At 49.8% G+C, this 11,904-nt stretch overlaps 2 protein-coding genes across 13 annotated transcripts in view; one reads left to right on the forward strand and one right to left on the reverse strand.

Moving 5' to 3' along the window:
• The window catches only part of SAE1 (SUMO1 activating enzyme subunit 1), a 97,608-nt gene extending 88,007 nt beyond the window's left edge, over positions 1-9,601 (reverse strand). Inside the window, exons 1-4 of one of the 4 annotated variants that reach the window (XM_059153182.1) lie at positions 9,526-9,601; positions 7,542-7,683; positions 6,110-6,245; positions 5,314-5,431 (exon numbers count right to left, since the gene is read on the reverse strand). The gene's annotated coding sequence lies outside the window, so the exon portion shown is untranslated. The other 3 variants (XM_059153180.1, XM_059153181.1, XM_059153183.1) reach the window with 3 other exon arrangements.
• A 102-nt stretch (positions 9,602-9,703) lies between these two features.
• Positions 9,704-11,904, forward strand: part of ZC3H4 (zinc finger CCCH-type containing 4) — a 40,627-nt gene continuing 38,426 nt past the window's right edge. For 2 of the 9 annotated variants that reach the window (XM_059153166.1, XM_059153176.1), the window contains exons 1-2: positions 9,704-10,078; positions 10,202-10,367. In XM_059153166.1, coding sequence (XP_059009149.1) covers positions 10,207-10,367 — 161 coding nt within the window. In that variant the 5' untranslated portion in view covers positions 9,704-10,078; positions 10,202-10,206. The other 7 variants (XM_059153168.1, XM_059153172.1, XM_059153167.1 and 4 more) reach the window with 5 other exon arrangements.

Raw genomic sequence — 11,904 nt, forward strand, 5'->3', positions numbered from 1 at the left:
CAGCAAAGGCCCGTTCCTAACTCCTTTCCTGATCTCCAATCCAGCCTCCAACCACAACCTTACCCCTTACTGTTTGTTTTTTTTTTTTTTTTAAGATTTTATTTTTTTGACAGGGAGAGACACAATGAGAGAGAGAACACAAGCAGGAGGAGTGGGAGAAGGAGAAGCAGGCTCCCTGCAGAGCAAGGAGTCTGGTGCGGGGGTTCGATCCCAGGACTCTGGGATCATGACCTGACCCGAAGGCAGGTGCTTAAGGACTGAGCCTTCCAGGCACCCCTGACCTCATCTATAGGAGGAGATAAGGGTCCAGATGCCTTGAAGTTCAGGAACACAATGAGAATAGTTGACACTATTTGATAACTTTATGTATTTATTTAGATTTTATTTTTATTTATTTGTCAGAGAGAGAGAGATCGCACACACATGGGAGGAGCAGGCAGAAGGAGAAGCAGCCTTCTCGCTGAGCAGGGAGCCCAATGTGGGCCTCCATCCCAGGACCCCCTGGGACCATGACCAGAGCCAAAGGCAGACACTTAACTGACACTTAACCAGACTGAGCCACCCAGGCGTCCCTAACTTTTTATTATTTTATTTATTTATTTTAATTTTTTAAAAATATTTTATTTATTTATTTGACAGACAGAGAGAGAGAGAGAACACAAGCAGGGGGAGCGGGAGGCGGGGAAGCAGGCTTCCTTCCCAGCAGGGAGCCCGAAGGGAGCCACTTGACTGAGCCACCCAGCTGCCCCTATAACATTTAAAAAATATATATATATTTTTAAGTAAATTCTACAAGAAACATGGGGCCCTGAGAACAAGAGTTGCAGGCTCTACCAACTGACCCACCCGGGTGACCCATAGATTTTTATTTTGAAGATTTTTAAGCTTACAGAAAAACAGCCCAATGAATATTCATACATCCTTTGTCTAGATTCATTAACTTGAAGTTTTGGCACATCCTCTCTCTCTGTCTGTCTGTCTGTCTGTCTCTCTCTCTCACACACACACACACACATTTTTTGACTAAACAACTTCACAGTCACTCCAGGTCTTTAAATCAATGCAGGGAAAAACCGGGGCGCCTGGATGGCTCAGTCAGTTAAGCGTCTTGCCTTTGGCTCTGGTCATGATCCCAGGGTTCTGGGATCCAGCCTGGGATCCATCTGAGTCAGGCTCCCTGCTCAGTGGGGAGTCTGCCTCTCCCTCTCCATCTGCCTCTCCCCCAGCTTATGATCTCTCTTGAGCAGGAGCTCTCTTTCTAGTCTTAAAAAGAATCAGTGCAGGGAAATATTTTGAGCATCAGTAGGCCAGGTTCTCTTAAACACTTCCTGCATATAAAAATCCAAATATGCACAAATTCCTTTTAAACCAAAACATTAATTCCAGAGGTCGGAGCCACTTCACAATTTCTACATTTAACTCCAAATATTTCCAGGGTTAAATAATGCCAACTAAAGAAATAATTATAACAACAAAGGGGGGTTCACTAAGTCCCATTGCATTTTGCACAGTTGGCTACAGCAGTATCTCCCGTTCTTAGAGATAGTTTGGTTTTTTTTTTTTAAAGATTTTATTTATTTGACAGACAGAGATCACAATTGGGCAGAGAGGCAGGCAGAGAGAGAGGAGGAAGCAGGCTCCCCGCAGAGCAGAGAGCCCGATGCGGGGCTCCATCCCAGGACGCTGGAATCATGACCTGAGCCGAAGGCAGAGGCTTTAACCCACTGAGCCACCCAGGCACCCCAGTTTTTTTTTTTTTTTAAGATTTTATTTATTTATTTGAGAGAGAAAAACAGAGCAAGCGAGAGCATGAGCTGGGGGAGAGGGAGAGGCAGAGGGAGAAGCAGATTCTCCACTGAGCAGGGAGCCCGATGAGCGGCTCGAACCCACAACCCTGGGATCATGACCTGAGCTGAAGGCAGAATGCTTAATCATCTGAGCCACCCAGGCTAACCCTCCATCTTCTTTTACAAGGCTGAATATGAATATATTCCATTGGAAGTAAACACCACGTTCTGTTTACCCATCCATCCATTCAGTAGACATTTGGGTTGCTTCTAACCTCTCAACTGTTGTGAATAATGTTGCTATAAACAAATGTCTACAAATATCTCTCAAAAACCCTGTGGAGACCATGGCATATATACCCATGGGGCAGCTTGTTTTTCAGCAACAGCTAATCAGAGAAGCTGCCCAAACTGAGATTTTTGTTCACTTCAAGGGAGTGGAAAGCAGTGATTCCATAGATCAGGCCCCTGGGTTTCAGAATTACATAATTACTTCCACCGAGGTGACTGCTAACCATTAACCAAGGCAGTGGTTCCCAGTCCCACCTGCATATTAGGATTATCTGGGGAGGTTTGCAGCAAATATAGTGCCCAGATCCCACCTTCAGAGACTGATTAATTGGTCTGGGATGGAGCTGAGACGTTGGGATTTTTACAAAATGCTCCCCAGATGATTCTAAAATACAGTCAGAGCGGAGAACCCTGGAGCAAAGATCCATGTGGTGTTTTTTTTTTTGTTTTTTTGTTTTTTTTTTTAAAGATTTTATTTATTATTTATTTGACAGAGAGAGATTACAAGTAGATGGAGAGGCAGGCAGAGAGAGAGAGAGAGAGAGAGGGAAGCAGGCTCCCCGCTGAGCAGAGAGCCCAATGCGGGACTCGATCCCAGGACCCTGAGATCATGACCTGAGCCGAAGGCAGCGGCTTAACCCACTGAGCCACCCAGGCGCCCCATGTGGTGTTTTTCAATTCTTTTTTTTTTTTTTTTTTTTTTTTTAAGATTTTATTTATTTATTTATTTGACAGACAGAGATCACAAGTAGGCAGAGAGGCAGGCAGAAAGAGAGAGAGGAGGAAGCAGGTTATCCGCGGAGCGGACAGCCCGATGCGGGGCTCGATCCCAGGACCCTGGGATCATGACCTGAGCTGAGGGCAGAGGCTTTAACCCACTGAGCCACCCAGGCGCCCGGTGTTTTTCAATTCTTTTCCTGCCCTTCCTGCTAGAACCAAAGACCTCATAGGGTTGTTTAAAAGACATCAGTTAGGGGGCACCTGGGTGGCTCAGCAGGTTAAGCCTCTGCCTTTGGCTCTGGTCATGATCTCAGGGTCCTGGGATGGAGCACCACATCGGGCTCTCTGCTCAGCAGGGCACCTGCTTCCCGTCTCTCTGCCTACTTGTGATCTCTCTCTGTCAAATAAATAAATAAAATATTTAAAAAAATAAAACATCAATTAGGGGTGCCTGGCTGGCTCAGTGGGACATACGACTCTTGATTTCAGAGTCGTGAATTCAAGCCCGACATTGGGTGTAGGGCTTACTTAAAAAAAAAAATATATATATATATATATATATATACATGGGGCGCCTGGGTGGCTCAGTGGGTTAAGCCTCTGCCTTCAGCTCAGGTCATGATCCCAGGGTCCTGGGATCGAGCCCCACGTCTGGCTCTCTGCTCAGCAGGGAGCCTGCTTCCCCCTCCCTCTCTCTCTGCCTACCTCTCTGCCTACTTGTGATCTCTGTCTGTCAAATAAAATCTTTAAAAAATATTGGGACACCTGGGTGGCTCAGTTGGTTGGGCAGCTGCCTTCGGCTTGGGTCATGATCCCAGGGTCCCGGGATCGAGTCCCACATCGGGCTCCTTGCTAGGCAGGGAGCTTGCTTCTCCCTCTGCCTCTGCCTGCCTGTCTGCCTGTGCTCGCTCGCTCTCTCTCCCTCTGTCTCTGACAAATAAATAAATAAAATATTAAAAAATATATATATATATATATGTAAATATATATATATACACACACATGGGGTGCCTGGGTGGCTCAGTGGGTTAAGCCTCTGCCTTCAGCTCAGGTCATGATTCCAGAGTCCTGGGATCAAGTCCGCATCAGGCTCTCTGCTCAGCAGGGAGCTTGCTTCCTCCTCTCTCTCTCTCTCTCTCTGCTTACTTGTGATCTCTCTCTGTCAAATAAATAAATAAAATCTTTTATTTTTATTTTTATTTTTTTAAAAGATTTTATTTATTTATTTGTAAGAGAGAGAGAGAGAGCGAGCACAGGCAGACAGAGTGGAAGGCAGAGTCAGAGGGAGAAGCAGGCTCCCTGCGGAGCAAGGATCCCGATGTGGGACTCAATCCCAGGACACTGGGATCATGACCTGAGCCAAAGGCAGCTGCTTAACCAACTGAGCCACCCAGGCGTCCCATAAATAAAATCTTTTAAAAATATATATATAGGGTGCCTGGGTGGCTCAGTGGTTAAGCCGCTGCCTTCGGCTCAGGTCATGATCTCAGGGTCCTGGAATCGAGTCCCGCATCGGGCTCTCTGCTCTGCAGGGAGCCTGCTTCCTCCTCTCTCTCTCTCTGCCTGCCTCTCTGCCTACTTGTGATTTCTCTCTGTCAAATAAATAAATAAAATCTTTAAAAAAAAAAAAATATATATATATATACATGTATACACACACACACACACACATATATGCAGGCACCTGGCTAGCTCAATGGAGCCCCTGACTCTTGACCTCAGGGTTGTGAGTTTGAGCCTCACATTGTGTGTAAAGTTTACTTAAAAATAAATAAACTTAAAAAAAAAATGCTTAAGTCGGGATGGGATGCCTGGGGAGCTCAGTCAGTTAAGCATCTGCCTTCAGCTCAGGTCATGATCCCAGGGTCCTGGGATGGAGTCCAGCATCGGGCTCCCTGTTCAGTGGGGAACCTGCTTCTCCCTCTGTCTATCTCTCCTGCTGCTTCTGGGCATGTGCCTGGGAGGGAGCGCGCGCACGTGCTGACAAATTAATGAATAAAATCTTTAAAAATAAATAAATTGGGGTGCCTGGGTGGCTCAGTGGGTTAAAGCCTCTGCCTTCAGCTCAGGACATAATCTCAGGGTCCTGGGATTGAGCCCCATCGGGCTCTCTGCTCAGTGGGGAGCCTGCTTCCCCCTCTCTCTCTGCCTGCCTCTCTGCCTACTTGTGATCTCTCTCTGTCAAATAAATCTTAAAAAAAAAAAGTTCTCATCACAGGAAAAAAAAATCTGTGACCAAAAAACAAACAAACAAACAAAAAGTGAACAGGGGCGCCTGGGTGGCTCAGTTGGTTAAGCCTTTGGCTCAGGTCATGATCCCTGAGTACCGGTATTGAGTCCTGCATCAGGCTCCCAGCTCCACCGGGAGTCTGCTTCTCCCTCTGACCTTCTCCTCTCTCATGCTCTGTCTCATTGTCTCTCTCTCAAATAAATAAATAAAATCTTAAAAAAAAAAATAAAGTGAACAGGGGCACTGGGTGGCTCAGTGAGTTAAACTTCCGACTCTTGCTTTTACCTGGGGTCACTATTTCAGGATCCTGGGATCAATTCCTGCATCCAGTCCTCGAGGGGCATGGAGCCTGCTTGGAATTCTCTCTCTCCCTTTCCCTCTGCTCCTCCCTTGCTCTCTCTCCCTTAAAAAAAAAAAAAAAAAAAAAAATTAAAGTGAACAGTTTGGTGGTGTTCAGTACACTTACCAGATTGTGCAACCACCACCTCTTTCTAGTCCCAAAACATTTTCATTACCCCAAAGGTGGTAGCACACATCTCATAAATTCCCAGGTCTGACATGAACTGGCTATGCACACAATTCCACAACTGGAAAAGTCCAGCATTACAGTTTAATATAAGTTAGTAAAACAGTTCTTTCCAGAGGTGCCTGCGTGGCTCAGTGGGTTAATGCCTCTGCCTTTGGCTCAGGTTATGATCCCAGGGTTCTGGGATGGAGCCCCATACCGGGCTCTCTGCTTGGCAGGGAGCCTGCTTCCCTTCCTCTTTCTCTGCCTACTTGTGATCTCTGTCTGTCAAATAAATAAATAAATAAATAAATAAAATCTTTAAAAGAAATACCAGCTCTTTCCAGAATTTATTTATTTATTTATTAAAGAGTTTTATTTATTTATTTGACAGTCAGAAATCACAAGTAGGCAGAGAGGCAGACAGGAGGAAGTAGGCTCCCCGCTGAGCAGAGAGCCTGGGATCATGACCTGAGCTGAAGGCAAAGGCTTTAACCCACTGAGCCACCGAAGCACCCCTCTTTCCAGTATTTAAAAACTATCACTAATTTTGTTCATTAGAGGATCATTCATTACCAAGGTCATGTTGCAGATCCCTGTTTTCCAGCACCAGTAACAAGCCTTCATTATTGTGATGTCCAAAAAAGTCCCTGCAAACTTCCAAAACGCTCTGGAGGGAGCAATACTGTCCGCATTGGAACCATTTGACAACCTGGAAATAAACACAAATTTCCCACAATAATTCCCAAACTGTCCTCCAGGGGGCAACATCATTTCCTTGAGAACAGAGCAGATGCAATGATCTAGCCTGGACTTCATTACCCCTCACTCAGGGTTGGATTAGTAAGAAAGAAAGGAAATAGCTATTGCGTTGGCAGTCAGCAAGATCCCACATACCATAATGCTGCTCTTTGGCCAACAGTCTCCTCCTTTCTTCTTTAGTTATTTCCAGAGGCTGGAGCCAACTTCTGGTGTTTCACATGGTGTAATGACTTCTGTGTAAAGCTCCCCTCATTTACGGTGAAAGGAACACATCCGAGAGCCACCCCCGTAAGTAGAAAAATAAAATCCTTTGCCAGAAACTTGATGTTCCCAGAGTAGAAAGAGGCACCAGGGAAGCATTGGTCAGATGCAGGGCCATTACAGATTTTGTCTCGGAAAAAATATAAGTGTCTGCCAAGCTTAGAGACATTTTGGAGGTCCAGAGGAAGAATTTTGGAATTTGGGGGATAGTTTCTTTACTAAAACAAAGGTCAAGTTGCTAAAACTTGCAATCTTCTTGCTCTTACTCATCAGCCAAGAAAGTTCTAAGGCTGCGGCGCTTAGTGGCTCAGTCTGCTTTGTCTGCTCAGGTCATGATACCAGGCTCTTGGGATCAGCATGGTGTCTGCCTTTGCCTCTCCCTCTGCCCTCTCTCCCTCTCCCCCCACCCCACCTTGTGCTCTCTCTCTGATAAATAATTTTTTTAAAAAGATGATACCTGGGTGGCTCAGTGGGTAAAGCCTCTGCCTTCAGCTCAGGTCAGGATCTCAGGGTCCTGGGATCGAGCCCCACATCCGGCTCTCTGCTTGGCAGGGAGCCCGCTTCCCCCAACTCCCTCTGCCAACTTGTGATCTCTGTCAAATAAATAAATAAAATCTTAAAAAAGTGATATCTAGAATGTCAGAAGGGTGTGACAGACAGTATTAGACAGTATTCTAGTGGAACACTGAAAAAGCGTGAAGTCTTTTTGCCTCACGGGATTTGCTGATGTTCTCATTTTCTTTCCTTTTCTTTTTTTTTTAAATGTCTGTCTGTCTGTCTTTCTTTCTCTTTCTTTTATTGGACAGAGATCATAAGTAGGCAGAGAAGCAGGCAGAGAGGGGGAAGCAGGCTTCTCACTGAGCAGAGAGCCCCATGCGGGGGGGTGGGGGGGGCCTAGATTCCAGAACCCTGAGATCATGACTTGAGCCCAAGGCAGATGCTTAACCCATTGAGTCACCCAGGCGCCCCTCATTTTCTTCATTACCTAAAAGCAGATGGCCGTCTAGAATTCTGGAATGGCCTGCAGAAGCTTCAGAGATGGCACCAGCTGGAGACCACAGCTTGAAAGGACGAGGTCCTGTCCTCCATGTGGTCTAAGTTCTCACCCAGTGTTGTTTCATCCATAACTAGAACATAGGGCATTCAGAAATCAAGGCACGGACGAGGAAAGAGGATTTGCAGCATTTTCTTTTCCATTCTTACAGCCCTGCTTTACTAATCTTGTATTAAAGAAAACTTCTGGACAACTTAGTTAAAAGCATGTGCCAACATTTTATTACAACCATGCGTTAAAGGGGAAAAAAAGATCTCTTGTGGCTGAATTAGAAAATTTATTCACAGTAAGGACACTTGATGGGGGAAGAGAATGGCTAATTAATCATCATGAGATTATAGACTAGATCCAGAAGAAAAGAAAAAGATTGAAGGTTGTGAGTCTTGACTGGCAGGCAGTCTGCTCTTAAGCGGGTGGACCACTGGTTTCTCAGGACAAATTTCATACCATCAAAATTCATTCACAAACGGCTTCAATATTTTTATTAGAAAAGCAAATTACCTCACTGAAAGAGCTTGTAAATTACTCTTACAAAAAGCTTAAGTTGCAGACCACGTTTGGGACAATTTCTTCTGCTTGGTAGGGTTAATATACCAGGAAGTGACTTGGTGCCTTCACCTCCAGGTTTATCTTTCACACCGCTTGAGTGGGGGAAGCAGGCTCCCTGCTTAAGCAGAAACCTGGATTTGGGGCTCAATTCCAGCACACTGGGATCATGACCTGCGCCAAAGGCAGAGGCTTTAACCCACTGAGCCATCCAGGGGCCCGGAGGCATTTTTTAATATTTATTTTTCCTTTTCCTGGAACCTAAATGCTCCTACACTTGGCCAGGTCTGAAATAAACTATTTCCGCCCTCTGGAACTTTCTCTTCTCCTTCCTATCTCAACTTGAACAACTCTGCCCAGGGCGCCACCACCCTCCAAATAATAGAGTCTCCCTTCTAATCACCAGTCCCTCCCAGCCTCCCTGGCCACCCCGGGGCGTTATGGGTTTTTCAGCTCCAGGGAGATAGAATGTTCCTATCGCGGAGCTTGGCACTTTTCAAGAAGCTCATAAAAGCACTAAACAAAGAGCCTTGGATGTAAATAGGACTGAACGAATTTTTGGAGGAGGCAATGGAATGCCGGCACAGATTAAAATTCCTGAGACTCTCTTTATGTCTAATATTATTATACTATTAGACATAAAGAGAGTCTAATACTAACAATTATTTAAACACTAGGAATCAGTTTGCATCGCCAGAATGGGAGTATCAGTTCCTCACTGCATAGCTGTGAGGGTCAAAGGACTTTACGTCTGCACACTGGTTGAACCCGGTCAATAGCTTTCTTGTGGAGCATTTATTGAGAGCCTTCCCGGTACCGCGCTCCAAGTTCTGAAACTTCCTGGAGGCAGTACCGAGGTCCGCCCCTTTCGCACCGCCCCAGAGTGACGTCACCGACCGAGGTCTCTAATGACGTCAGCTCCGGGCCGGCCTGGCTCCATCCTCCCCTACTCCGGAAACCTACAACTCAGGGCACTCGGCCTCCAGCTTTCGGTTATTTTTTTTCTCTTCGTAGCCCGAATCCTTTTCCTCCCACTCTCCCACCTAAAACTTTCGGCTCTTCCCGCCTTCCCTCAAGCTGGCGATTTTCGGTTCGCTTGCTCTCGGGCGAATTTCCCACTCTTTTACTCCGAATCGCCTCCCGAGCCCCGCCCTTCGGCCTTTTCCGTCTAAATCCCTCTTTCGGCTAGTTCCGCCTCCTGCCACCCACCTCGGACGCCGCCTTCGGCTCCTTCCGGATCGTCTCAGTTCCTTGTTTTTCTCCCCCGCCCAAACCCGGTCCTCGTCCACTTCGGCTATCTCCGGTCCCCACGACTTTCCATACATCCTTTAGCCACACCCCCATCGCCACTTCGGCTCTTTCCGCTTACCCCCAGTCTCCCGCTCAGCGGCTTTCGGCTCTTTCCGCCGGCGGTCCGGAGAGGGCCTCTGCCCCTCTCCTCCACGTGACGCCGCCTCCGCCTCCGCCTCCCAGTTCCCCCTCCCACCTCGCCCTTCCTCCCGCCTCAGCCTTTAGGCTCCTCTGGGCTGAGCCGCCATTTTGTGTGAATTTCTGACTGCGGCGGGGGCCGAGCAGCCGGGGCACCTAGGGCGGGCAGACAGTCGGCCCGTCTCCGCGGCCCGTTTCCTCTCTCCTTAAAATCCTTTTTTTTTAACCCCCTCGCTCGCTCTCCTCTTCTCCCCTCTCCCCTCGCTTGCTCCATCGCGCGCGGCCCGCGCTAATTACACCCAACCACCCACCAGTGTCCGTGTCTCCCGGGTCCCCCACCTCCGGGCCCGCGGGGGAGGTGTGTGTGGGGGCTCTCGCCCCGATGAGGGCCCCGCGCCCGTGAGCGAGTGACCCCAGGGGCGGGCTGCGAAGAAAGGCGGCGAGCGGCCCGCCAAGGCCTAGGCCGCGCGGCCTACGCGGAGGTCGGCGCAGAGGTGATTCCGAAACCGAAAAAATATACACCCATTCCTATCAGGAGCCCTCAGAGCTGAAGTGTGCCCCTCCCGCCACGCCCAAGCAGTCCTTTTTCGTGCATTAACATCCCCTCCCCCCCAAAGGAACTATGGAGGCCGCGCCCGGGACCCCCCCGCCGCCACCATCAGAGTCGCCGCAGCCGCCATCGCCGCCGCCGCCATCAACGCCTTCGCCTCCTCCGTGTTCCCCCGACGCCTGCCCGGCCACCCCGCACCTCCTCCACCACCGCCTCCCGCTCCCTGACGACAGGTCAGGCCCCCGGCCCGGCCGGGGCGGCGTCCCCGGGGGGAGGAAGAGGAGGAGGAGGAGGAAGGGGGGCGGCCGCCATGTTGGGCCGGGCAGCGGAGGAGGAGGAGGAGGAGGAAGGGCGGGGTCGGTGGGTGTCTCTCGCTCGCTCGCTCTTTCTCGCTTGCTTTCTCTCCTGGCCTCATGCGTTTCCCCCCCCTCGCGGCGCTCGCCCGCTCTCCCTCGCTCTCGCTCTGTCTTTTTTGGGCGCCATGCTGAGGGGAAGGTGAGGAGGCGCCCCCCGGACCCCCGCGCCCGCCCGCCCGCCCTGGGGAGGGGGCGCTGGGGGGGGCTGCGAAGGCTCACGGGGGTCCTGGCTGCCCCAGCGCCCGGAGCTGGCAGCCATCGGCCAGCCTGCCCGTCGCCTGGCTTCGGGGAAGGGGATGGGGGAGGGGCTCCCGGACCCTTTTGGCGGGGGGGGGGATCTCGAGCAGTAGCCCCGCTCTTAGGGGTTTGGAGTTGGGGTCTCCCAGTCCCTGGCAGTATCCTTTCTTTTGCGGGAGGTGTGCCCTGCCCTACTTAGAGAGGTACCCTAGTTTTCTTAGGCAGAAAGTGGGGGTTCGTTCAGTTTTCTCTCCATCCTTTTGGGGGGGTGCTTTGGGTGGGGGCACTCGCACTTTTTGGCGGGAGGTGTTTCCTAGCTCTACCCTAGAGAGCAAAATTGGTGGGGGGGCCGGATCTCAAGCCTCCTTGATGGAAGCCCCTGCCCTCTTTGGGGGAGAAGCCCCTTCCCCGTGTTTTTCTTAAAGGCAGGGGTCCTCTCGTTTTTCGTAGGTAGGTGCTGCGTTTTTGGCTGGGTTGGTGGGGGGGATGGAGGTCTGGTTTCCCTGCCTTGGAGGGGAGAGGAAGTTGGTCTCTTCTTTCTCATGGGGTTCCCTCCTCTTTCGGGCTAAAATGGGGCGCCATCCCTTCCGGGAGAGAAAACGAGGGTTTTTTGTGCTTTGGCAGGGGGTGAAAGGGAGCGCCCCCCCCTTCCCCTTTATTAAGTGCGAAATGGGTTTGCCCCACGCCCTGTTCTGGAAGGTGATAAAGGCGCCAGCCCGGCGCATTTCAGGGCAAGATTGGGGCCTCGGTCTCCCTTGCTCCAGGGGTTTGGGGCGCAGGGTTTGCCCTCCCTTTCCTGGTGGGGTAGGGGAAGAGGTGTCTAGAGAGTGGATTTGGAAATGGAAGGAGGTTTTCCACCGGCAGGAAAGGCAGTCTGAGGAGGAGTGGGGGTGGGGAGGGGAAGAGATCGCGCTGGACAGATGGCTGCCCCACAGCAGCCGGGGCTGGGGAATCGCTTTCAGGATCTTCCCCTAGATAGGGGTCTCAGCTAGGGCTTCCTTGCCAGGTACCACGGCCCCTTCTCCCCACTTCCACCTCCCCTTTTCCCTTTCTCCTTCACAGACCATACTTTGCCTTTTAAAAGAAATGCCACCCACATTCAGAGACACAAGTGCAGCAGTTTGGTGAGCTTTTACAAAAATTTTTTTTTTTGTTTTCTGTTTTGTTCTAATTAAAT

Source organism: Mustela lutreola, chromosome 16 (genome assembly GCF_030435805.1).
Source record: "Mustela lutreola isolate mMusLut2 chromosome 16, mMusLut2.pri, whole genome shotgun sequence".
NCBI classification, from domain to species: domain Eukaryota; kingdom Metazoa; phylum Chordata; class Mammalia; order Carnivora; family Mustelidae; genus Mustela; species Mustela lutreola.